Raw genomic sequence first — 27962 nt, 5'->3', positions numbered from 1 at the left:
CAATTCTTAGCTATTTTCACTATCATCTTCTTCCGAGAAAATACCCTTTTTTACCCTTCTATCTTAAAGAGAGAGAACATTCCAAGGAGGCTCATTCAACCTAATATACACTAAAGTGTAACATGGGGGAGGGAGTAGTGTAATCAAAGCATCTTTTAGAGGAGAGTAATTTACCCAATTAATTACATACAAATAAGGGAAAAGACTACAATTTGTTAAGAGTACTTCCATACCTTCTGGTTCATCAACATCTATGGAATCTTTCACCTGATTCTTCTGATGTGTTTGCTGATTTTTTTTTAAACAATATATTAGCAGTAACGTTTATCACATTGAATAAGCTAAAACTGAAATTGTTTAATCGGTAAGTTTAGGTTACCCACCATGAGGTAGCGAACTTCCTTTTCATACAGCTCACTCAGCCTGTGTGTGTTGAAAAACTGGAAGTCATGCCTGAAGGAAACAGAATTACAAACTCAGTCAAAATAGAACTCTATTAAAAAAAGGAAGAAAAAAAAAAGGTTTGTATGAGAAGCATACAATTGAGGCATGCTAGGAATACAAGGCTCTTTTGGTTTAGTAAGACCACCTTGGCGCATTGTTTGCTTGAAGTATTTAGACTCTGAGTAACTAGAGTCAGACCCCCCCCCCTCCCCCCCTCCCCCCCCCCCAAAAAAAAACAAAATAATAAGTAAAAATATACATCAGAGAAGGAAAAAGTCAATAACTCAAGATACAGAACGAAGGCCAATGTTTACTTGCGCTTGTATTCTCTTCTTGGTGGCTCGACCCAATTTTCACTCACAATTTTTTTGAAATCAAATTTGTTCTCATCCTACATTTAAAGAAAAAAACACATATACAAAGATTGGTTAAAAACATAAGAGGCAGGGTAGGGAGGTTGATGCAAAATTGAGCAATAAAATCATATATAGTCCATAGTTAGCATAGATAATGTGTCAACTTAAAGTTAGATATTCCAAACTTCAAAATAATTTCAAAGCCTAAGATCTGAAAAATCATTATGATAAAACAAATGTCAATAGCTAATCCAGATCATGCAAAATCCAAGACATTATATAATGAATCTAGTTGTTGTTCAGGTCAACAATTTAACAACTAAATTGATCAAATTAATATCACAGATGAGTATCTAATTTAGCAATTCCTATCTCAAAATTTGAACTAGATCCAACATAAATGTCCTGAAAAATCATAAACAAAGGTATAAAGTACATTTTATCCTTTGATACACGTACAAAATACCACTAGTAGAAAAATCCCATTTTACATCAGTGGAAAACGTATTTCAAAGACAGTGGATGCGCGTCTTTGAAACTAGCGACATTGTAGAGGGCGGATGTTTCTACGACGGTCGTAAAAGGACCATCTTAGAAACACATGATTTTCTACATCGGTGGTGTCGTAGACACGACTTCATTTATCACATGTTCTACGACGGTCCTTTTACGACCGATGTAGAAAGTTATGATTTCTACATCCTTGCCGTCATAGGAACAACTTCGTTTATCACATGTTCTACAATGGTCCTTTTACGATCGATGTAGAAAGCTTTATTTTCTAACGACTTAGAAAGAGCATATTCCTACGTCGGTGCCTACGTCAGCACTGATGTAGAAAGTTTAATATTAATTTAATATTATCAATTTATTTATATATAAATTAATATTTTAAAATAATTATTTGTAAATAATTATCAATAAGTATTTAATTATATTAATAATTAATAATAAAACCATAATATAAGCTGAAAATTTAAAAATTATTTTACTATGTAATTTTTTACTATATATTATGGTTTTATTTAATTTAATATTATATAATTAACCAACATAATGATAAATAATGATTATCAATAAAGATAATTATTAATAAGCATTTTAAATGTACATATAATATTTTTAAAAATTAATTCAAAATATGATAAGTACATATAATTCAAAACTAATTCATAATTATGATACGTACATATAATTTTTTTACTATATATTATGGTTTTAGTTAATTTAATATTATATAATTAAGCATAATAAGGATAAATAATGATTATGTATAATTATTTAAAAAGTAACTTAAATACATTAATAATTAATGATAAAAATAAATATATAAAGGAATTAGGTAATTTACTGTAATGTACGGCCCTTTGTTCCACCCCTACCTCCCAACCCCAAAGAAAAACCAAGTTGCCATTCAAATAGTTGTGTTTAAGAGAGAAAAGAAATGGTAGACATCTTGTGAGAATTACACAAATACCTCATAAAACAGTCCATCATCATAAGGGTCTCTACCATCTTTTGAACCTAAGAATTCCCCATCATTATAAGCCCCTTCATTATAAGAACTAGCTAGCCTCATAAAGAGAATCTCCACCACTGCAGATAAAAATTATGCAAACTAAAATTTATTTACTATTTCCACATGTGACTCAATGGAGATAGTAACAACAGCCAATGGATAATATGCAGTGACCAAAATGCATATGACTATTATGCAAACTGAAGAAATTTATTTACTATTCCACATGGCACTTTACAGAGACAATAACAAGTAACAACAGCCAGTGGATAATATGCACTGCATTTTCTATATAATGTTTCACTTTTCCCTTTATTGAATAGGTTTCTCCATTTTTCAGATATCCCTTAATTCAAAAGGATAATTTTGTGTAAGAATTACATAGACATTGAAGTAAATAGGATGTTGTTGACATCAGTATATTTTTCAAAATAAGTTGATTTTGCAATATAATTATATAATTTTAATTAGAAAAAGATAAATATTACCAGAAAAGTAAATAAGATGTAAATGTAGATTCTTACTAAAGCTGAGTACCTTTGATTGGTGGAAGAAGTATTTGAAGTCATCGCCTCTTTTTTCTACATAGGAAAACAAATGGAACAATTGATTAAAATTTAAGCCTTAATGCCATACTATGAGTAACAATTGTTAGATATCGCAACACAAGGATGAGAATAGAGTATACACACTGCCAGGAATGTCCACTGAGAAAAAGAAAAACTTCGACATAAGTATACCACCAAAGATGAAAATTAAACACAAACAGTCTAGCAAGTTCTACCACATCTTTTTTTTCGTCAGGTTGAATGAGAGAACTTTTTGGGAGGTTCCTCACTTTTTTCTAAATCATCATTAGCCTTCTTAGGCTTTTGAGATGTTTTTCCATTTTTAGCCACATGTTTCTTCTGTGAACTATTTGATACTTTTCTCTTCCTGGATGGATAATCAACTTCATACGCGTCATCGTTTTCTTGAAGTTCAGCTCCATTAGAATTATAAGAAGGGTCAAGGTCATTATTATCTTCAACATCCTCATTGAATGAACTGTTTGAAGGTCTACGAGCTGCCTGTTTTCTCAGCTGCCTTGAGGTTTTAACACTTTTATCCTCCTCACCAGCAATACACCGATATCCTTTATAAGCAACCTCCAACAAAAACAATTAAAAGGGGAACTCTCAAAAATAGTTCTATAAACTCTTAGCTACCAACAAATTGCAATTTCACAAAATCTCTAGTATGGAAAAGAAATAAATCAAATAATATCTGAGGCAAAAATAGCAATACAAATACCATGTTGAATTGCAGTCCAAGTCCAAACATAATAGGAGGACAAATTGTAAGTACTAATCATTAGCAAAAGAGATATCAGTTTTGACTACCTATTTTTCAACTTATTGTACTTCAAACTTTGGAAATCGAATATAACAAATGGACAAATAAAATTCAACTTATTGTAGTTTTGACTACCTATTTTTTCAGCTTACAAATGGACAAATAAAATTCACCAAATTATAAACACTTATCAAACGGAAAAGATTTTCAAAAGATAATGATGAAACGTAAAGACCACCCACCCATGCAGGTTCAATAATAACAATATTCAAATTTTAAACATTAAAAAAATCAATTGTGATAATAAGTTAGGAGGAGAAGTCAACACATACAATCAGTAACCTTCATTGAACCAGGCGAGTCCACTTCCAACCAAACATAAAATGTGGCATAAAGGACTGCTATACCAATTACAGCCTACCAACAACAATGATAGCAAATAAACCACCTGCCCGAGTAACTATCTGCACAAATTCCTTCCAGTTAATACACAAATAGTGAATTGTTCATTGTTGTCTTAAACTGAAATAACCTGTTTTTAGACCTAGAAAAAGTTTTGCAACAAGGTAGATGTAGCTACTCAGAAATGTTAAAATCTTTCAAATATTTAAAACCCTATCAGTATACAGTAATGAAAATATCTACCTTCAGAACTTTTATGTTATTGGAGAACCAGATACAAAATATGAGTAAGATTTTAGGAAAAACAAAAAAAAATGTAACAAATTGTTTGCTTCATTACTCACTTCAATTGAAACATCGAATGCATGCTTCCCAAGGCTGCTATATGATTGGTCATTAGAGAATGCTATCTTAGCAAAATGAAGTTTCACTTCATAATTGTCGTTCAGCATACAAAGACCATAGTAATTAAGATACAGAGGGGCCATGCGGGTTGTTTTGAAGTAATCAGGGCCACTAATATTCAAGTAAAACTGATTTGTTGCTACATAATTAGCTTGTCATTTCCTAGAAATACTCTAGTTCTGCTATAAGCCCATTTGTCACCTTCCCAGGCCAGAAGATTCTTGTTGAGGAGTTGTATCTGCAGAAATATGGAAGAAGGCAAGCATGAGATATATATATATATATATATATATATATATATATATATATATATATATATAATGAATAAGTGAGTTATGAATGAGGTGGGGTTTGAGAATGAAAAATGAACTAGTGGGGTGTAAGGTTTAGTGCGCATGTTGGGGAAGGTTCTTAGCTTGTCCTCCTGGTAAGGCCCCAAAGTACTGGTCTCCATGTCATCCCCCATCATTATAGAACAATTAAGCACCAGAATGTCCATCCTCCCTGCTTTCACAAATGACAATTGCTCAAACAAAAGCAAAGGATAACGAAACATCAGTAGCATTACGCATAAGATGCACTAATAAAAATGAAAAAACAAACATTCAACTGACACTCGATTTTCAAAACAATTCTTCAATGAACAAACTCAAATTCCATACACCAAACTGAAAATCCAAAGAACAGAGTAATTAAAATTCAAAAAACAAAAAACTTACAAATGAGTGACAGATTCAACAAGAGAAGCACTCTCCAAAACTCTCATCCACACATAAGAAACCCTGACTCTCCACAGAATCCATCACACATTCCTCTGTGCCATTGGAGAAAAAAACCCTAAATTCAATACCTCAAAGCTTCACCACCACACAAAAGAACCACAACACACAGTACAAACGTGCATAGAGAAAACCAATCAAACAAAATCCAACACACACATGCGCAAAAAACAACACCACCACCAATCCCTGAAAAAGCAAAAAGCAAAAACATTCCAAATTGTAAAAAAAATAAACAATTCAAATTAAAACGAGTTTCATCAATGAGATTGAGTATGCATAATAAGGATAAAGAAATAGGGTTATGTTTGGTTCCTTTACCTCTTTGAGGAGTGAAATTCGAAAAAAGAGTAACGGTGCCCTGGGCCAGTCGAAATTCCACAGAACGCGTCGAGTGTGAACCGCGCACCACAATGCGAATTTAGAATCGACGAGGGAGCTCTCTCTATTGTATTATGCGTACAGTTTTTTCAGTGTGGAGAGGCACAAAAATTGAATAGAGAAAAGTAAGGAGAGAGGAGAAAAAATTGAAAGAAGGAAAAGGATTGAGCAAACCGAGGCAAGAATGGCTGGTTGTGCAATGATGAGTGAGAGGTTCAACAATGGCGAGCAATGGTGAGTTAGACGAAAGGCCATATCGAGGTTCACTAAGGGAGCAGCTAAGGTGCACGCGATAGCCCTAATATATTTTTGGAAATTTAGAGCAAGAAGTCAACGATGGTCCTTTACACGAAAACATCGTCGTCTAATTTAATATTAATTACAAAAATGCCACATTCCTACATTCCAAGACGGGTGAACAAGACCGTCTTAGGATGTGGTTGTTAAAATTACATATTTTAGTTTTAACGTCATTGTTTAGGAAACCGCCTTTAAAAATTTATCATTATTTACAAAAATGTCACCGCTACACAATCTACATCGGTCCTTTTATAACCATCGTAAAAGCATTGTTGTAAAAGAACTTTTTTCTAGTAGTGTATATTTGTGTTTAGAAGGAAAGGTTTTATTTACTTTATGGCAAAGCATAGGGACATTTAATTCAATAAGATATTCAAAGTTAACCAAAAATTAGTTTACAGAGTAATTAAATATAATTTTTAAGGGATCAATCATTGTTTAAATGACTTACTTTAACTACAATCCATCTAGCAACAACCTTGGATTTGCTTCCTTAACTATCGTAAAATCCCTTCAAACCACTTATTAAGAGAAACATGCATGCATATTGTACAATTAAAATATTGATGTCAAATACTAATGATAAAACAAATGTGTCACAAAATACAACTGACATGTTAATAATTCCTTTCAAGTAGGCACCTAAGTAGGCATCTCTCTATGAATTCTACATCCATTTCTTAATATAATCTTTTGATTCAAATTGCAATTGCCCAAATCTTTGTATGGACTGTGACTCAAGGAATCCATACACACAGACATTCCCCGCTCGCATACTTGTCTTAGTCATATGCCTATTGTTGTTAAAAAAGTAAATTATGCATGAATTTAAAATAATCAATTAGCTAATATACAATACTGTAAAATGACTTACATAATCCAAATTTGTATAATAGAGATGTTGAGACGTTGACTACTATTTGCTATTTCAGAAAGATCTTCATCACTTATGTACAAGGGGAAGTTATCAGTATACACTCCAAACATGGTAACATCCCACGACACTTGCAAAGGCTTGAGAAAAAGCCATGGGATGGTCTTTGCTATCAGGTATAGGGGATCAACATCACAATCCAGCCTATCTATAAGTTTCGACGATCCCTCAATTCCTTATTTATTCTACACAGTTAATAAACATAAGTGAATGACAATCAACACTTTATTTGTATCCAATCCTTTTTTATTAATAACAAATACCAAAAAACAATATACCTGTTATGAAAAAGGTTGTACAAGATGTGTCAGCCAAGCAAGGAAGGTGTTAAGTGTCTGCCCCACTAACTAAACCTCTTGAGTGGGTACAGGAATGCAAACATTAGCTGTAGAAGCAAAGTTTCCAAGATTATTTTGATGATGCCAAAGATTATTAAAGATCCATTCAAACAAGATTAAAGAATCAAGAAGATTCAAGAGAAGACTCAAGATATGCAAGAGCCTCAAGAAAAGCATCAAGGTAAGTTGAAAAGAATTTTTCAAAGAAAAGATTGAACAACACAAAATTGTCCAAGAGAATTTTTCAAGAAATATCTTTTACCAGAGTTTTTACTCTCTGGTAATCGATTACCATAAGGTAGTAATCGATTACCAAAAGCCCAAAACATTTTATAATTGATTTACAAAGTAGTAATCAATTACCATTGTCTTGTAACATTCAAAAATATTTTCAAAATAGTGTAATCGATTACACAATATTTGTAATCGATTACCAGTGGTTTTTGAACGTTGGATTTCAAACCTCAACATGAAGAGTCACAACTTTTGATAAAATAAATAGTGTAATTGATTACACCATTACGGTAATTGATTACCAGTGACTGGTTTTGAAAAATTGCCAAGAGTCACAACTTTTAAAGTGACTGGTTTTGAAAAAATTGCCAAGAGTCACAACTTTTAAAGTGACTAGTTTTTTTGAAGAAATTGCCAAGAGTCACAACTTTTTTAAAGTGACTGGTTTTGAAGAAATTGCCAAAAGTCACAACTTTTAACATGGTTTCTTCAAGAGCCATCAAATGACTATAAATATGTGACCATGGCACAAATTTCAAAATGATTATTCTCAACATCTTTCTAAGAGTTTTTGTTCAACATTTGCTTTGTCAAGAAAAGTTCATTGGGCAAAAACTTGTGCTATTCTATTTTCTTTCTCTCCTCCATTCTTACAAAAAGCTTTTCAAGAGACTGACTCTTGGTTGTAAAATTTTTCAAGAGACGGTCTACTTGGTTGAATCCCTGGACAGAAAGGAGTAATGTCCTTTGGGGTTCATTGCAAGAAGTGGAATTTGCTTCTTGGTGTAAACACTAAACACAAAGGAGGGAAGTCCTTTGTGATTCATTGCTTGTAAAAGGTTTTTACAAGGTTAGTGGAAATGCTCAAGTGGAATTTTCTTGAGGACTGGACGTAGGCACGGGTTGTGGCCGAATCAGTATAAGTTCGATTTTGCATTCTCTCTTTGCTTAATCTCTTTTACTTTCTGTTGTGTTTATATTTCTTTAAGGTTACTTCTCCTTATTTATTATTCGAGTAACTTATAATTAAAGAAATAATTGAATCTAGGGAATATCTAAGTAAGGGAAATTTTCAAATAGGAGTAGTCAACGAAATCTTAATTCAACCCCCCCTTCGTAAAATTTTTGAGGCCACTTGTCCAACATTAGCATCACGAACTTCCTCAATATTGACCTTCACTTGATCATTTTCCAAAGAGACATTGTGGACGATTGTCTACCCTTATAAACTCTTTCAAGGGCAACCAGACAAGGAGGATTCTCATTGACACACAACTCATATTTCTCTGAGTCACCCATGTCAGGGTCCTACTCTGAGGGATTGACACAACTTCCCTTTGTGCTAACATGAGCAGTAGAAGCACCAACCTTAGGCTCAGGAGGTAGTGTGAGTCCCTGTGATTACATCTACGACTTCATCTGGCTAAAGGACAACATTAGTCGTCGAGTCTCTTTTTCAATGATCGACTCCTCCAGCTAGTCTTTGATTTTTTGTGTCTTCTTTGCTTCAGGCCTTTGGGAGTCATGGACGTAGACATGTGGGAGCTTTTTGAAGCTAGTCCAAAGTATTGTTTGATCGTGACATCGGCTGCAACAACACGGACACGACCAGGGTGCTCTGGTCGCCCAATGGCAATAGTTAGTACATCCTGACATCCATGGGCGACAAAGCTTCCCTGTGAGGCCTGCTCCTATAGGGAATTCAATATTCAACAGATGAAACAAATTTGGTTTACGACCTATTATTTCTATAACAAATGACCACTAACATAAAAAGTAACTTACAATCCTATATACAACTTCCTTTGTTGCCTCAAATGTCGTTTGATCAGATTTTTTCGTGTGAGTCATCTTCCACTTCAAGTGTCGTCTAATGGAAGATAGAGGATCAACAATTTTGTCAGTGCTCTTGGATTGGGATGCTTCCTCCAATTGTTTCTTTTTCATGTCCTCTATCAACTTTTCTTCTAGAAAATCATAACCCCATGAGACAACATATGAGGGGTAGTGTTTTGTTTTTGGATGGCTTACGCCTTCTTTCGAACATCCTATAATAGTTACACATTAGGCTAAGTTAATACGATTGAAAACAATGCATAACTATGAAGTTCCAAAAACAATGAAAATCAACTAACCTCTCATGGAGGGTCTCTATGGCTCTAACAAAACTAGTTTCATTTCTCTTTGCCTATGTCATACTTATCACATACTTTATCATCCCTGCCCTCCTTGTCATCTTTCAAGGCCCATTTGGAGGTCAAATTTGACTAAAACTGCTTCATCGCTCTCCTTCAATCTGAAGCGATTTTTTTTCTCATCCTTTGATCGGATGCTTTAGGAATATCAAATTTAGCCCGAGATACAATAAACATTTAATAGTTAGTAAATTACAATTTATTATTCTTAGTTCAACCAATTACAACAACATTCTACACTTAATATAAATACCTAAATGTCCTCCCAGATCAAATCCTTTTAAGTTATAGGGACTTCTTTCCACTTAACAATTGTAACATCTTCCTTATCTCCAACGAAGATAACCAAATACGTCATTAATTTCTTTCTATAGGGACCATCGACTTTCCCAATGGCAGGATCCACAAAAACCACTGGTCTCTCTACCCCAACAAGTTTGGTAGCTAATGATCTGAGTCGTGTTGCTTTTCTTGACTTCTTCAACGTAGACGGTGAAGCCATGAAGGTGTTGATGACTCGAGATAAGGAAGAGGAGGGGAGCTGGGTAGTGTAGCCATGTGCCTGTTAAAAAAACAACATTAATTAAAGCAACTCAAAACTATATTAGGTCATGTAATTGAAATTACGAAAGCAAGTAAATATAAAGCAAATTACATTATACGATGTTAATTAATTTTCCTTCATCACAATTATTACGATTTGCATGAACATTGTTAACTTCTTCACCACCATTGATGTTAGGCGGCATTTGTGTGGAGAAAGGACTAACACAAGTGTCAACGGCTGAATCATCATCTTCAACATTAACACCAATGGCTTTTTCGTGTAGAACCATTGACCACCTTTCATCACAAGGATCTTAAACATAAACACATGTTTAGTTTATTTTTGCCATGATGAAAGACTCATTCTGATTAGTAAGCTTCTTTTGATCTACCAAAGTAAATCCGAAATCATCAGTTTGCACACTGATATTGCTATCAACCCACTTACACTTGAAAACACAAACACTAAATTTTACATAATTAAGCTCTCATATTTCTTCAATTCCTCCAAAGTAAGGCATGGACACCAGACAATGATTGTCATTATGTACAGTAGCAAAGTGTTGAGATTCAACCTTTACTCTAACCCCGCTGTTCTGCGTTGTACTCTTCTTGTCTTGTGATTTTGTGTTGAACAAATACTTATTGATATTGTATCCTTGCCAAGTTATAACATTTCTTTTAGGTCCATCTACTAACTTCCTTAGCATTTCAGAAGCATTATCGTAACCAAAGATTGCATCTTTAAACCAATTTAGGAAAGTCTTGTTATGCTCTTTTAACACCCTATTATTCATCATTTTTGGGTTACTTTCCTTGACTAAAGTTTCATGACGAACTATCTATGGCAGAACTTCTTGATGCTATTCAATATATACAAATTAACTTGCTGCAATTCTTCTAGACTTGGAGTGATAACATGCAGCCCTCTTGAACCTTACCTCCCACTCTATTGTCATGCCAAGACTCGCTAAGCCCAACAGGTTTTTCCTTTTCAATATACTCTGACCAAAACTCATTAGCTTTTTATGCAATGTACCTTTCAACAATAGATGCTTCACGACGATGTAGATTCTTTGTATACCCTTTTAAGATCTTCACGTATTGCTTAACCGGGTACATCCACTGCAAATAAACAGAACCAAAACATTTAATTTCCCTCACCAGATGAACAATTAAGTGCACCATGATGTCAAAAAACAACGGAGGAAAATACATCTCCAACTGACACAAGATAATAACACCCTCATTTTCCAACTCATCTAACTTGAGGGGGTCTATGACTTTGCTACATATGGCATTGAAGAAAAAGCACATGAGTTATGACATGCGTGACTTTGTTAGGCAAAATTTTTTGTATTGCCATGACTAACAACCGTTGCATCAAGACGTGCAAATTATGAGACTTTAAGCCAATTAACTTTAGATCTTTGAATTGTACAAGGCTCTTAATATTTGAAAAGTATTCATGTGGCACTTTGACAAGGCGTAGACACTGACAAAAACTTATCTTCTCCTTTCTGGACAAAGTATGACAAGCTGGAGGCAAGTATATTTTCTAACCGTTAGACCTTGGATGTTACTGGGCTTGTATACCCATCTTAACTATAGCTTCACGAGTATTCAAACCATCCTTTCTCTTGCCTTTAATTTTAAGAAACGTGTCGATGACATTATCATACACATTTTTCTCCACATGCATAACATCAATACAATGTCTGACATCTAGATTGGACCAATATAGAAGATCAAACAATATGGACCTATTCTTCCATATGCAAGTTTTACTTTTTTTTTCCCCTTCTTTTGGGTCTTTCCAAATAAAGTATTGATGTCCTCAACCTATTCAAAAACCTACTGACTAGTTAATGGTATCAGCGTATATATTTTTTTCTTCCATGTATCTGTTGTACGTACCTTGTGTCTTCTTCACAAATAGAACATGCATGATGGCCCTTAACACTATATCCACTCAAATTTCCGCATGCTGAAAAGTCATTAATGGTGCAAAATAGCATTGCACGCAACTTAAATGTCTCATTTCTATACCCATCATGATGCAATCCTACCCCGAAAAGGTATTGGATAGAAGACTCCAAGTAGATTGGGCCAGAGATCCAAGGGAAGGCCCTAGGGTTCTCATGGGCCTTAGGGTAGATTTTGAGCCCATGGGCTAAGTATGAGCCCGCTTATCTTTGTAAATATTAGAATAGGTTTTTTCCTTCATTTAGGCCTTGTATTTTGGCCATTCTAGTAGTATAGGGTTTTAGCCTTGTTTTTCGAGGCATTTTGAGTAGTCTTTGTAGTAGGGACTTTTTTTTGTATTTTCATGTATTTTGTCATGGGGGTGAGCTTAGCTATTATAGGGGGTGTGTAGCTAAGCTCTAGCTTCTCATCTCAAGGAGGTGAGCTTAGCTATTAGAGAGGTATGTGTAGCTAAGCTCTAGCTTCTTTAGGAATCTTCTTAAGGAAGCTTCTCAAGGAGGTGAGCTTAGTTATGAGAGGGGTGTGTGTAGCTAAGCTCTAGCTTCTCAAGGAAGTTTTCTCAAAGAAGCTTCTCAAGGAAGTTTTCTCAAGAAATCTTCTCAAGGAAGCTACCTAGTCTATAAATAGAAGCATGTGTAACACTTGTAACTTTGATGAATGAGAGTCTTGTGAGACATACTTCAAAGTTCCACTTCTCTCCCTCTTTTATTCCTTCAATTTCGTGCTCCCCCCTCTCTCTTTCTCTCCCTCTTTCTTTTCCTCCATTGAAGCATCCTTCCAAGCTTCTTATCCAAGGCTCATCTTGGTGGTGAAGCTCTTTCTCCATGGCTTATTCCCTAGTGGATGGCGCCTCCTCTCACCTCTTCTCCTTTGTCTTCCGCTGCATCTCAATGGTGGAAAATCACCATTAAAGGACCTCATTGAAGCTCAAAGATCCAGCCTCCATGGAAGCCCCACAAGCAAGCTTCTATCAAGTGGTAATCAGAGCACAAGAGCTTCAAGTAGGTGCTCCTTAAACCTCCATTAATTTTTTGCTTTACCTTCTATTCCATTGTTGTTTCTTCATTTTTTCTCCATGTATCTCCTCACATGTCTTGTGCTAAATGTTGTTAACATGATTCTTTAGAGTTTCCACCGATTAAACTTGCTATAGAAGCTAGATTTGATTTTCTATGGTTCAAATTTCTTGTTCTTGTTCTTGAACCATGAATTGTGTTGAGTTTAGGTTCCTTTGAGTTTTGTCTTGTTATTTTTTTTTTGTGGCTGAAACCTAAACCATAAAATTCTTACAAAAATATTAAAGTAGAAGAAAACCTCAAAAATCTAGAGTGACTTGTTCACCTATTGTAGTTTTGTCATAGAAGTCATGTCTAGTCATGAAACTTATCACATAAGATTTCTTATGTTGTGCTGAATTTTATTTTCTTGTTTCTTTGTCTAACTCATTTGTTCATGAGTGTATGAAATTCTTTTAGCCTATTATTTGATTTGAGTCAAATATTTCATGTTAATTAGTCCTTAACATGTTCATGCAAAATTCTTAGAGAGTCTTTGATTGTGAACCTTTTCTTGAACTTTTAGGTTTCCTTATGATTGTGTCTATTGTGAATTTGAGTTTTGGTGATTGAATTACTGGCTGAAATGTTGATCCTAAGTGAATATTGAAATCCTAAAACTGTGGTAAACAATACTAGTGAGTTCAACATACATAGGAAGGTTGAAAGTAAGCCCAAGGCAATCAATATACCATGTTTTAAAAAAAAAATCATTGGTGCTGGCAGCATGGACATACAAACTTGTAAACATTACTGAGAATTGGTTATTACGAAATTTGAGCTGAACTTTCTAGACATCTGGAAAAAATTTATACAAAAAGAATCAAGTGATTTGGATAAACGGAAAAAATACTAAAAATCACACAAGTTGGTAGAAAAATCAGCATCCAGGAAAAAAAAAGTGAAAGGGAAGTGTGCTTGCAGTTTTGGCTCAAAATTTATTCTATAATTGGTGCCTATGTTATACCAATCTTAGTTCCGAAATTTCAATTGAAAATTACTGTGAAAACAAGTGCCAAAGCTAGAGATTTGTTGAGTCTTTTTTTTATAGTTTTTTTACTCTACTCTAGAACCTTTCTAAGTTTCTCTTTGAGTCCTAGCTTGCTTCTATGTCCTTTTTCATTGCTTTAATTGTTGAGTAATCTTTGAAAAATTGTCTTGTTAAAACTCCATTGGTTTAGCTTTCATTTCATTTTTTTTTTGGTCTTTGGTTATTGCTTGTCTCTTTGTTTCCTTGTTTGTGGGTTGCCATATAGGGAATTGGAATGAGGATTGGTGCCATCCCTTGAAGAATTTGAGTCAAGAAGCAAGGGGCCAACCACCTTAAGAGCTATTGGACTAAGAAGCACTCCAAATTGAGTGAATCACCAAAGAGAGAACAACCACCAAAATTGAGGACCGTTTTATAATTTTTTAATTTGCAATTTACTTACCTTTATTGCTTTCAAGTTTTGTAACAAAAAGGCCTTTCATTGGAAGTGTGTTGGGAGCCTCCAATAAGTTACCAAACTTCCATTTGTGTGTAATAATTTTAGGCAATATTTCCTTAGGATAGTGAGTGTTTTGTTGGGAACCTTGATGTGGTCATCCAAACACTCTTAGGATTCACTTAGTTTACTTTTCTTGCTTACTTTCATAGCTTATTTCCTTTACCTTCCATTGTCAAACCGCCTAAATAGCTTTCCTTTTACCAATTAGTTGTTTACCTTATCTGTCACACTTCTTTTAGTGTTTATTTTGGCTAGTTTCAACCATAGTTTCTTTTTCCTTTTGTTTTCAAACCTTCAACAAGAAAGAACCACAACTTAGGAACCAACATGAGTCATCATTCATCTAGTGTTAATGGGGAGGGTACTAGTCATAAAGACCCTTTTATCTAGAATCTTAGATGAGTTGAGTTCCCTCAAGTTATGGAAAGAAAAACAAGAGAGAAAAGAAAAAGGTAAAAAAGAGTGGAAGAAATAAGTCAAGATGAAAGAAAGAAAATAAGAGAGGAAGAAAGAAGAAAAATAATGAAAGAAATGAAAAGAGAAAAACATGCCTCCTATAGTAGTCATAACTCTTGCAAGAGCCTAAAATAGGTGCTATGATGAATGTTTTGAGTGGTGCAACCCTCTTTTGTAAAATCACTCGTACACCTAACATCTTCATGGTGTGTGTACATAGAGACCCATTAGGTAGGTTTATTCTTATTTTTAGTTTCAATACAAACTTAGGTACTCATATGGGACACCTTAGGTTTGTCATACTTTTTGGTAGGAATCATCAATATGAAAATATAGAAAAAAGTATGTTTTATTGCGTTACTTTTCTTAATTTTTCAAATAGTGATCAAGGGGTTCCCATGAACCCTAAGAGAATAAAGGTCATTCCTGAGTGGCCCACTCCACCAAGTATAAGAAAAATTTGGGGCTTCCATGACTTAACAAACTTTTACAAAAGGTTTGTCCCATATTTTTCTATACTTGTAGCACCACTCATTGAATTGGTGAGAAACTATGTTCCTTCACGGGAAGATGCCCAAGAAATGGGTTTTCAGACCTTACCTTACTTCAACATACCAAACACCACTAATACATATGTTTTTGTTCTTTTTACAGGTGTTGAGGGAAGGAGCCCAGAGAATGAAGAACCTCGGGATTTGAGGTCAAATCCTTTCCAAGGTGGAAGGAATGATGCAATCCTACCCCACAAGGGCATTGGATAGAAGACTCCAAGTAGATTGGGCCAGAGATCCAAGGGAAGGCCCTAGGATTCTCATGAGCCTTAGGGTAGATTTTGAGCCCATGGGCTAAGTATGAGCCCGCTTATCTTTGTAAATATTAGAATAGGTTTTTTCCTTCATTTAGGCCTTGTATTTTGGCCATTCTAGTAGTATAGGGTTTTAGCCTTGTATTTCGAGGTATTTTGAGTAGTCTTTGTAGTAGGGACTTTTTTTTGTATTTTCATGTATTTTGGCTAACATCATGTATTTTTGCTTCAGGCACAACCAAGGAGGAAAGTTATAAATTACTAGAAAAATAGGTCATGAATTTTGCTGAGTGCTGAAACTGCCATAGGGACTCACTCAATCAGTGGCAAGTCCAAGCCTAAGATTTCTTGTCTCTTTCCCGAAATCTGGATACAGATGATTAATCTTCTTCCACTGGGAGGAATCAACAAGATTAAGCAATCCTACCCCCAAGGGTATTGGATAGAAGACTCTAAGAGGATTGGGCTAGAGCTGCTAAAAAGGCCCTAGGGTTCTCATGAACCTCATGGTAGATTTCTATGCCCATAGGCCAAGGTTGGGTTCACTCTTCTTTGTAAATATTAGAATAGTTTTTTCCTTCTTTTGGGCCTTGTATTTTGGCCATTCTAGTAGTATAGGGTTTTAGCCTTGTATTTCAGGGTATTTTGAGTAGTCTTTGTAGTAGGGACTTTTTTCTATTTTCATGTATTTTGACATGGGGGTGAGCTTAGCTATTATAGGGGGTGTCTGTAGCTAAGCTCTAGCTTCTCATCTCAAGGAGGTGAGCTTAGTTATTAGAGGGGTGTGTACCTAAGCTTTAGCTTCTCTAGGAATCTTCTCAAGGAAGCTTCTCAAGGAGGTAAGCTTAGTTATTAGATGGGTGTGTGTAGCTAAGCTCTAGCTTCTCAAGGAAGTTTCTCAAGGAAACTACTTATGTTGTAAATAGAAGCACGTGTAACACTTGTTGTAACTTTGGTGAATGAGAGTCTTGTGAGACACACTTCAAAGTTCAACTTCTCTCCCTCTTTTCCTCCTTCAATTTCATGCTCCCCCCTTTCTCTCTCTTTCTTTTCCTCCATTGAATCTTCCTCTTTAAGCTTCTTATCCAAGGTACTCTCTTGGTGGTGAAGCTCCTTCTTCCATGGCTTATTCCCTAGTGGATGGCACCTCCTCTCACCTCTTCTCCTTTATCTTCCCCAGCATCTCCATGGTGGAAAATCACCATTGAAGCTCAAAGATCCAACTTCCATAAAAGCTTCACAAGCAAGTTTCCATCAAGTGGTAATCAGAGCACAAGAGCTTCAAGTAGGTGCTCCTTAAAGCTCCATTGTTGTTTCTTCATTTTTCTCCATGTATTTCCTCACATGTATTGTGCTAAATGTTGTTAACATGATTCTTTAGAATTTACACCGATTAAACTTGCTATATAAGCTAGATTTGATTTTCTATGGTTCAAATTTCTTGTTCTTATTCTTGAACCATGAATTATGTTAAGTTTAGGTTCCTTTGAGTTTTGTATTGCTATTTTTTTGTGACTGAAACCTAAACTATAAAATTATTAAAAAAACATTAAAGTAGAAGAAAACCTCAAAAATCTAGAGTGACATGTTCACCTATTGTAATTTTGTCATAGAAGTTATGTCTAGACATGAAACTTGTCACATAAGTGTGCTGAATTTTATTTTTTTGTTTCTTTGTCTAACTCATTTGTTCATAAGTGTATGAAATTCTTTTAGCCTCTTAGTTGATTTGAGTCAACTCTTGCATGTTAATTAGTCCTTAACATGTTCATGCAAAATTCTTAGAGAGTCTTTGATTGTGAACCTTTTTTTGAACTTTTAGGTTTCCTTATGATTGTGTTTATTGTGAATTTGAGTTTTGGTGATTAAATTGCTGGCTGAAATTTTGATCCTAAGTGAATATTGAAATCCTAAAACTGTGGTAAACAATACTAGTGAGTTCAACATACATAGGAAGGTTGAAAGTAAGCCCAAGGCAATCAATATACCATGCTTAAAAAATTCGAAGTTTGAAATCCCTAGTGCTGGTAGCTTGAACATATGAAGTTGTAAAAATTACTAGGAATTGGTCACTATGAATTTTGAGCTGAAATTTTACTAAATTTTCTAGACATCTAGAGAAAAATTATAAAAAAAACAACCAAGTGATTTGGATAAAAGGAAAAAATAATAAAAATCACACAAGTTGACAGGAAAATCAGTCTCCAGAAAAAAAAAAAGTGAAAGGGAAGTGTGCTTGTTGTTTTGGCTCAAAATTTGTTCTATAATTGGTGTCTATTTTATACCAATCTTAGTTCTGAAATTTCAATTGAAAATTTGTGTGAAAAAAAGTGCCAATACTAGAGTTTTCTTAAGTCTTTTTTAGGTTGTTTTACTCTACTCTAGAGCCATTCTAGGTTTCTCTTTAAGTCACAACTTGCTTCTATGTGTTTTTCATTGCTTTAATTGTTGAATAATCCTTGAAAATTTGTCTTGTTAAAACTCTATTCGCTTAGCTTTCATTTCATTTTTTGGTCTTTGGTTATTGCTTGTCTCTTTGTTTCCTTGTTTGTGAGTTGCCATATAGGGGAATTGGAAATGAGGATTGGTGCCATCCCTTGAAGAATTTGAGTCAAGAAGCAAGGGGCCAACCACCTTAAGAGCTATTGGACTAAGAAGCACTCCAAATTGAGTGAAACACCAAAGAGAGAACAACCACAAAAATTGAGGACTTTTTTGTAACTTTGTAGTTGACAATTTACTTACCTTCATTGCTTTCAAATTTTGTATCAAAAAGGTCTTTCATAGGAAGTAAGTTGGGAGCCTCCAATAGGTCACCCTACTTCCATTTGTGTGTAATAATTTAAGGAAATTTTCCCTTAGGATAGTGAGTGCTTTGTTGGGAACCTTAAATGAGGTCATCCAAATACTCTTAGGATCCGCCTAGTTTACATCTCTTGCACTTTAGTTTCTTGCTTATTTACATAGCTTATTTTCTTTACTAGTCTCACCTAGTTTATCTTGTTATTGCATAATACATTCTTCTTGCTTATCACGCTTATCTTGAGTTCTTTTAACCCTAGCTTTTACCTTTTGCAAACCCCCAACAAGAAAGAACCACAACTTAGGAACCAATATGAGCCATCATTCATTAGTGTTAATGGTGAGGGTACTACTCATAAGGATCCTCTATCTAGAATCTTAGATTAGTTGAGTTCCCTCAAGTTATGGAAAGAAAAACAAGAAAGAAAAGGAAAAGAGAGGGTAGAAATAAATCAAGATGAGAGGGAACAAATAAGGGAAGAAGAAAGAACGAAAATACTAAAAGAGTTAAGAAAAGAAAAACATTCCTCCTATAGTAGTCATGACTCTTAAAGGAGCCTAAGTGAAGAACTTTGTGACTGTTATGAAGGAAGGCATAGGACACATCTTAGACCTCACTCCCATAGGAGAGAAAAGCAAAGAAAGCCTCAAGAGGCTAACATTAACCTCCCATACTTCCATGGGAAGGACAATGTAAAGGCTTACTTAGATTGGGAAATAAGGGCTGAGCAACAACTTAAAAGGAAGTCTACTACAAAATCTGATGGCTCTCACTCATATTCAAAGAATGACCAAGGTCAAGGCATCTTAGGGGCAACACCTTCTAAGTCCAAAAATGATAAGGGGGAGACAATAGAAAAGCAACCCCCTAAGGCTAGTATGCAAGAAAAGGCTAGCTCTATAAGGTGACTTAAATGTCTTGGAAGAGGACACATTACTTCTCAATGCCCAACCAAGAAAACCATGATTATGAGGGGCCAAGACATTTATAGTAGCCAAGATGAGGCTACTACTTCACCTTCTTCTAGTGAAAGTGAAGAAGCAAAAGGGGAATAATCTAGTGAAGAAATCTACCCTCAAGAAAAGGACAACCTTTAATGGTTAAGGAGGATTGTAAGGAGGAAAGTGTCTCCTCCAAGAGGTTAGCTAAAAAGGAAAGTCATTTTGCAATAAAGACACAAATTAAAGAAACTTCCACTCTTAGACAACCTCCACATCTTCTCCTTTGTAAAAAGACACTTGTTAGCATTGCCACACCTCTTGGGCTTGAGGTTCTTCCTCAAGTAAAGGAGTTGTTGGATGAGGGTTTGGTTTGTAAGAGCTTAAATCCTTGTGCTTTATTGGTGCCCAAAATAGGTATTATGAGGCACCAAATGCCTATGAAAAGTGGTATGATGAATGTGTTGAGTGGTGTAACCCTTTTTTGTAAAATCACTCATGCACCCAACAGCTTCATGAATCTTGTACATAGGTGATGCAATCCTACCCCCCAAGGGCATTGGATAGAAGACTCCAAGAAGATTGGGCCAAAGATGCAAGAGAAGGCCCTAGGGTTCTCATGAGCCTTAGGGTAGATTTCGGGCCCATGGGCTAAGTATGAGCCCACTTATCTTTGTACATATTAGATTAGGCAATTGCTAGGGGCACCCAGCAACATTGCTGGTGCACCCAGCAATTTTTAAAAAACCCAAAAATGCCCCTGTACGTTTTTCTTTTATAAAAATCTGTTTCTTTTTTCATTCTTCATTTTTGCTTTCTCTCTTCGGCGTTTTCTCCATTCTGGTGCTTGTGCTGTGCGATTTTTGTCAGTGCTGGTTGTGCTTGTTCTCTGCTTTGGTGTGATATTTGTCAACTAAGGTACGTAGCTTCTTTTCTGTGGTTGATTGTTTATTTTTGGTAGTAGAATGGTGTAAGCGTTTCAGATTCAACGCAAAAAATTTTCTTCCGGCGAAGACATTACAACTGCGGAAGAAAAAAACTTCTTCCGTGGAGTCTCGCGGAAGACGTCTTCCGCTAGACTCCACGGAAGAAGCATTCTTCCGCAGTGGACATGACAACTGCGGAAGACTGCTTCTTTCGTGGAGTAATTCGTTTTATGATATTTTTGTTTTAAGATTATTTTGAATGTTATTTTGGTTAATTCTATTTGTAATTTATGTGAAACATAAAAATATATTTGTTGGTTGAATTGTTGATTTTTTTGCCTAGGTTGAGGTATTTTTTGGTTAAATGAGCTTTGTAGGTTATAATTTTGAAATTATGTAATTAAAAATTGAATTTGGTTATGTATATGTAGATTAAATATTTGTGTGAGGTTGTCAAATGTTGAATTAGTTTGATATTCATAGTTTGTAAATTTTTTTAGGTTGGTGTATTGTTCAAATTATTTAGTTGAATGTTGAATCAGGTGATAGTTATACTTTGAATTAAGATGGACGAAGATCAATGAGCATATTACAGTGCGATGTCTGAAGAAGTTGTTATGGATTTTCAAAATGAAGAAGATTGTGGTGTGAATGAAGCCCATGTTGATTGTTCAGATGCTTTTAATACTTCTCAGGTAATCATGTCGATCAGTTTTAATTGTTTGGTCTAATGTATGATTTGTGTAAAAATTAATATGTCGTGGTTGTGTCCTAGGTCTTTGAAACCCGAGAAGATGTTTTGAAGTAGGCTCGAACGGTTGCCCATGAAAATGGTTTTGTTGCAGTAGTTATGAGGTCTGATACATATACTGGCAGCAGTGGAAGAACTTCATTTGTGTTAATTGGGTGTGAAAGGAGCGGTAAGTACAAGGGTAGGAAGAAAGAATTTGTTAGAAGAGACACAGGTACTTGAAAATGTGGTTGTCCATTTAAGATTCATGGAAAACCAATGCATGGAGGTGAAGGTTGGGCGGTGAAGCTGATATATGGGATTCACAACCATGAATTGGTGAAGACCTTAGTTGGACATCCATATGCTGGGAGATTGACAGATGATGAGAAGAATATCATTGCTGATATGACAAAGTCGAATGTGAAACCAAGAAACATCTTGCTAACGTTGAAGGAGCACAACAACAGCAGTTGCACCACAATCAAACAAATCTACAATGCAAGAAGTGCATATCGTTCTTCAATCAGAGGAAATGACAGTGAAATGCAACACCTAATGAGGCTCCTTGAATGTGACCAATACATAATGTGACCAATACATTCATTGGCATAGATTGAAGGATGAAGATGTGGTGCGTGATTTGTTTTGGTGTCACCCAGATGTAGTTAAGTTATGTAACGCATGTCATCTTGTTTATTTTTATAAATAGTACCTACAAAACAAATAGGTACAGACTCCCATTGCTTGACATTGTGGGGGTGACACCAACCGGGATGACTTTCTCTACTGGGTTTGCATATCTAGAGGGTGAGTGCATGAACAATCTTGTATGGGCATTGGAACGGTTTTGAGGCCTTTTTTTAAGAAACGATCGCCTTCCTGTTGTTATTGTCACAGACAGAGACCTAGCCCTGATGAATGTTGTGAAAGTTGTGTTTACGGAGTGTAAGAATTTGTTGTGCAGGTTTCACATAGACAAGAATGTGAAGGAAAAGTGTAAATCGCTTGTTGGTCAGAAGAATGCTTGGGACTACGTAATGGATAGCTGGGGTAACCTGGTAGATTGTCCTTCGGAACAGGAGTTCCCTAAGCACCTTCAAAGGTTTCAAGTAGCGTGTTCTCCGTGGCCAATGTTCATTGACTACGTATGTGAGACATGGATTGTCCCACACAAGGAGAAATTTATCTTGGCCTGGACGAATAAGGTGATGCATCTAGGCAACACAACAACAAATAGGTATTTAAATGTTTTATTATTTTAGTCAAGTTTCTTTTAATGATTGTTTGGAACATTATTGTTATTAATTTGTCTTCTCTGTTGTGTGTTTTAAATGTAGGGTTGAATCTGCTCATTGGTCTTTGAAGAAGATATTACAAAATAGCGTTGGAGACCTCTGTAGTGTTTGGGATGCAATGAACAGCATGATGACGCTATAGCACACTAAAATTAGAGCATCATTCGAAACAAGTACGCATGTCGTTGGTCATGTTTTTAAGAAAACCTTATACAAGAGGCTTCTGGGAATGGTGTCAAGGTACGCTTTAAATGAAATTTTGGTTAAGTTTGAGAGCGTATGTCATTTGAAAGACAATGTGTCTTCTTGTGGGTGTGTCTTGAGAACCACGCTAGGTCTTCCTTGTGCATGCGAGCTACAAAGGTATGAGGGTGGCAGCATCCCACTGGATGCAGTCCATATGTATTGGAGGAGACTTGATTTTTCAGACCAGGGGCTATGTGAGGCCAAAGTGAGCATCAAGGAAGAGATTGATAGAATACATAAAAGATTTGAGGAACTTGATGTTTGCGGGAAAGTTACTTTCAAGAGTAAACTCCAAGAATTTGCGTTTCCCGATGAGACCTCTATGTGCCCTCCTCCAACAAAGGTTAAGACGAAAGGTGCCCCGAAAAAGGTAATGAAAAGAAGTGAAAGATCAACAAAGCGTGATCCATCTTATTGGGAGTATGTTGATGCTTATCATTCGGTTCAAAACAGCAACACCTCAGTCAGACCCAGTGCATCATCTTTTGCATCACCGAAGCCAGCAAGGATGATCCCCATGTTGGATCAATTTCCGCCATTTATGCATGGTTTCATTGAGGATGTTGTTGATGTGAAAGCGGATGGTAATTGTGGATATCGGTCAGTTTCCACTTTGTTAGGTATGGGAGAATAGTGTGGGGCCATGATGCGTAATGAATTGATTAAAGAACTTGGCAAATGGTCGCAAGACTACATAAAGATCTTTGGTGGCACGGAGAGATATGAACAGCTGAGGTTGTCCCTACACGTGGATGGGTTATCCAAGGTATGCGTTTTATGATTTTTATTTACATAAGTAATGTTTACATGACTGACACGTGTATTTGTTATGTGATTTAGGTTAGTATGGACAAATGGATGGATATAACGGATATGGGATATGTATTTGCGTCAAGATATAATGTAATCCTTGTATCGTTGTCACGACAACAGAGCTTCACATTTTTTCCTCTCAGAAGTCGACCACCGGCCGATTTTGCTGCACACCGCATAATATGCGTCGGTCATGTGTATGGCAGTCATTTTGTTCAGGTCCATTGAAAATTCGTTTACTCAAATAATTTCAATTATTGAATGTGTTGGTTTGTTTGTTTAACTTATTATTGTAATTTCACTTACAACAGGTTTATCTGAAAGATCGTTGTCCCTTACCGCCTATGGCGTTGTTGTGGTCAAGCAATGCGTATCCGGAGGCAAAACAATGGCCAACTGCATATGTAGGTAGAATGCAGCAATACTTAAGCCTAATGACAATTAATACAACGCATGTAGACCTAAGCGGACACTGAACTTGTAATATTTATGTATGTTTATGTTCATGTAATTAATGAATTGTTTCTTGAACAACTGTTAGTGTGTCAAATTGTTATATTTGTGTTGAACTGAATGCTAGTTATATGTTTCTAATAGGCCGAAAACCAACTTTTTTTATTTTTGGTGCCTCCGTTTGAGGTGCGATTCGATGGAACGGGGCGCTGCTTTTATTTTTTTGGGTTCCTTGACGTGCAAACATGCCAAATAGCGGCCTTGGACAGTCTCAAGCGGCTCCCACATAATTTTAAAAAAAGCTCGAACATGGGTACTTAGGCATGTTTCTAAAAGGCACAAAACCAATTTTTTTTATTCTTTACTGTACATATATATATGGTTAAAATATATAATTTCAGAATAGTTATAAATGTTAACATTTAAATTACAAATTATTTTATCTTCTTTATTTTATATATTCAAATGTCATTATAAATGTGACTCATGTGTGTGGTTTATATTTAAATTTCAAACCATATATTTATAGAGAGACAAACAAAAATCGTAAATGATGTAAGTAAATGTGTTTTATGACATACATAAACAAATACAAAAATTAATAATTTAAGTACAATAAAAATATAAATCCTAATCTATGCGGCGTCTCTGGCGCGGCCTAAGACTTCCATTTGCGGCGTCACCTCTGGCTCTCCTCAGACAACGAGTCATGATGTCATGTAAGTCAGTGCCCTCAGTGACCATCCTGAGGTTGATGACCCGCTCCAAATCCTCAACAATCGCTCCTAAATCCTGAGCCATCCCCTGACATCCTTCGCAGTGAACCTGTCACAGTCAAAATAACAAAGTCAGTATCACATTTAAAAAAAATTTAAATTATGAAAAACTAAAGAAGTTATGCTTACCATTGAATGTGTAGGGAGATCGGTCGCGACTGAAACCTCGGGGATGGGTGGCTCGACGAACTCCTCATGATAAGGGGGGGGCGGATGTCTCAGCGCAGCAGTCTCCTCGGTCCGTGTGACAAATGGGTGCAATATCCAAAAAAACTACTCCATGTAGTCTGGCGCCCCCTGTCCAGAAACTACACAGAGCTCCCCTGAAGGCACCAAATGGTTTGAAAAATGCAGCCACCGGTCATCTATATCATCACCCATCAAAGAATCACAAACCGGTGGCGGAGGGACCGTCTGAAGGAAGCCAAACTGTCGAAGAACCCGCCCAGGTCGAACGTACACCATAATCTGACCCTATCTGAGCTGGCCAGTGTACGACGATATCAAGTCAAAGGCCCTGACTCCTCGGTGCTCACCATAGGGCATCCAACACACGTCAGTCACACTCATGGCATCCAAACGTCTCCGATACGGGGCTCCCTTGATCCCCGTCATATGAGCCTTACCCGTAAGCCACCTACAGGCCCGTGGGCTCCCCTCATCATAAGCATCATGAACGACGGATGTATACACTGTAGGAAAGTGGTCGTATATCCAACACTACAAACACATAGTCAACATCAATACAAAAAAAAAAGATTCAATGCTACTTCAATTTAAATTATCAGTGATAACACGTACCTGGAGAAGTGTAATATAACTGTCCAGCTGCCATGTAGAGGCCTGCGATGCGTCGTTCAGATGGTCGTACATGTGGACTAATGCATCCGCTCCCCAGGCGAATCCCCCTGCCTAGGCCAGGTCCCTGAAAGCCTCCAGGTGCACGACATGTACATGGGTTGAACTCTTGTTGGCGAAAAGAGTACAACCCACCAAGTGGAGCAGATACGTGCAGGCTGCTACAACCCATCGTCTGGCCCTGCATTGGCTCTGATACAAGTCCCGAAGCCACCCCAACCAGACATGAGGCCCACTAGCCTGTCGGGTCTCAAATGTAGCCTCCTCATGAATGACCTCAAGAAGCTCCGTCAGTAGACCAATGGCGTCTAAAGTAACAAGTGGCTTGAACGTATGCAGCGCGCCAGTGATGGGAAGGTGTAGGAGTGACACCACGTCATCCAACGTGATCGTCAACTCGCTTACTGGCAGGTGGAACGTGCTAGTCTCGCGATGCCACCTCTCGACGAAGGCGGATATGAGTCCAGGATCAATGGTGATAACAGAACACCTGATTAGTGGACCCAATCCGGTGCTAGCAATCAACCCTTCAATCTCAGGCGCTGGTCTCCCAATTTTATCTACTTTTCTACCGTGGGAGACCAACTTCAGATCGTGTCGTTCCTAAATTGAATAATAATTTATAATAACGTGTATATAAAAAACAATCCAACTACAAATAATTTTTATGTAATTAGTCACCATTAAAAACTACGTACCTGTCCACTCCAGATGCTGTGTGCGACATGCTCAGCAAAATCGGTCAAAATCGATGGGTCGCGTGGTCCACCGGGGAATCCCTCATCTACAGCAGGTGACCCCAAGCTCCCATCAGTAGCCACTCCCTCTGTCTGAACAGCATCGGCGGTGCCTGTCATCTCTGGGGTGGCATCAGACACATGAGGAACATCCTCATGCAACTGAGGCACATCCTTAGGTCTCTCAGTGACGTCCTCACGCAGATGAACCCGTTGCCTACGTGCTGAAGCAGTAGGCCTGCGACACCGAGGAACATCAGCCTCATACGCATCCTCACTAATGTCTCTACCTCTACCAGCTCCTAACGCACAACCTAAACCTCGTGTTCTAACCATGATCAGAAATCATGAAGAACATTTATTTTTTTTTGGTCAAATTAAATATTCAAATAATTGGTAACAAAGCTTTGTCATTACAAATTTGTTCAAACACATGTTTTGTATGTTTCTTACTAATTTGTTCAAATTAAGTTTTCAAACCTCTATTTGCATGTAAGGTTGAAATGCCATTGTGTCCAAATGTATCATTTCACGACTAATACAATTTAGTTTATGTTGTTTCAAAGTACAAAATAGTATAACAATATTATTATTACTATTATTATTATTATTATTATTATCATTATTATTATTATTATTATTATAACTAGGTTAACTTATTAGATTTAAAAGATGTTTTGAATAGTCTAAGATCTGACAAACTTAATATGAAAATATTTATACAGCCCCAAGCAAGGATCTATCGTATTTCTACTCATATCCTAAATAAATAAATGAATAAAACAGAAGAAAATGTCATTTCCTCGAATATTGTTCTCTCGTTGTTTCGTCTCAAAGAGAATAAACTATCCCAACATCGTCAACTAATCCACCAACCATGATGTTGCAATTGGCCCTATCCATGATGGTCTTCAATTCCTCATGAGGATGATGCATTGTGGTCGTTTGTGATATCCTTAATGTGTGTTCTCCATCAGGGATTCTGAGTGGACGCATTGATCCTCAATTCAACTAACTTTATCCATGACTAGTTAAGACCATTTCGAATGAAGTAAATTTTCTTTTGATGCTTAAATGGAGCTCCCTTTGTACACATCATTTATTTTTATTCTTTCACGTATAAGTATTTCATAAGCTCTTAATCTCTTCAATGAAGTAACTCTGCTTAGGTGCTTAAATGAATTAGGTGCTTAAATGAGTCTCATCAAAATGCTTAGATTGTTACATTTTATCGATAACTTATTTATTAAGTTATAATTATCTTTATTTATGAATTAATTAAAATTAAAAATAAGAAAATTTTCAGACTATTATTATGTGAAATATTTATGATAAAAATAATAATATTCAACTATATTTTATTTAAAATGATGGCTATTATTATGCTAAAATCACATAGTTACTTCCTAATGCATATATAAATC

General features: G+C 36.1%; 2 protein-coding genes across 2 annotated transcripts; both read right to left on the bottom strand.

Moving 5' to 3' along the window:
* Nucleotides 1-63: 63 nt before the first annotated feature.
* On the bottom strand, nucleotides 64-627 carry LOC114386134 (ISWI chromatin-remodeling complex ATPase CHR11-like). The gene is made up of 3 exons (XM_028346134.1): nucleotides 541-627; nucleotides 384-453; nucleotides 64-288 (listed from the first exon to the last, which is right to left on the bottom strand). The coding sequence occupies exons 1-3, from the start codon at nucleotides 597-599 to the stop codon at nucleotides 64-66; spliced, it is 354 nt and encodes a 117-aa protein (XP_028201935.1). The 5' UTR covers nucleotides 600-627.
* Nucleotides 628-25855: 25228 nt separating this feature from the next.
* Nucleotides 25856-26874, bottom strand: LOC114386133 (protein MAIN-LIKE 2-like). Its single transcript, XM_028346133.1, has 2 exons — nucleotides 26500-26874; nucleotides 25856-26404 (listed from the first exon to the last, which is right to left on the bottom strand). Exons 1-2 carry the CDS (start codon nucleotides 26872-26874, stop codon nucleotides 25856-25858), a joined length of 924 nt encoding a protein of 307 aa, XP_028201934.1.
* Nucleotides 26875-27962: the final 1088 nt, after the last annotated feature.

Source organism: Glycine soja, chromosome 15 (assembly GCF_004193775.1).
Source record: "Glycine soja cultivar W05 chromosome 15, ASM419377v2, whole genome shotgun sequence".
Lineage (NCBI taxonomy): Eukaryota > Viridiplantae > Streptophyta > Magnoliopsida > Fabales > Fabaceae > Glycine > Glycine soja.
The sequence above is the reverse complement of the archived record's forward strand: the minus strand, read 5'-3'. Positions and strand labels throughout refer to the sequence as shown.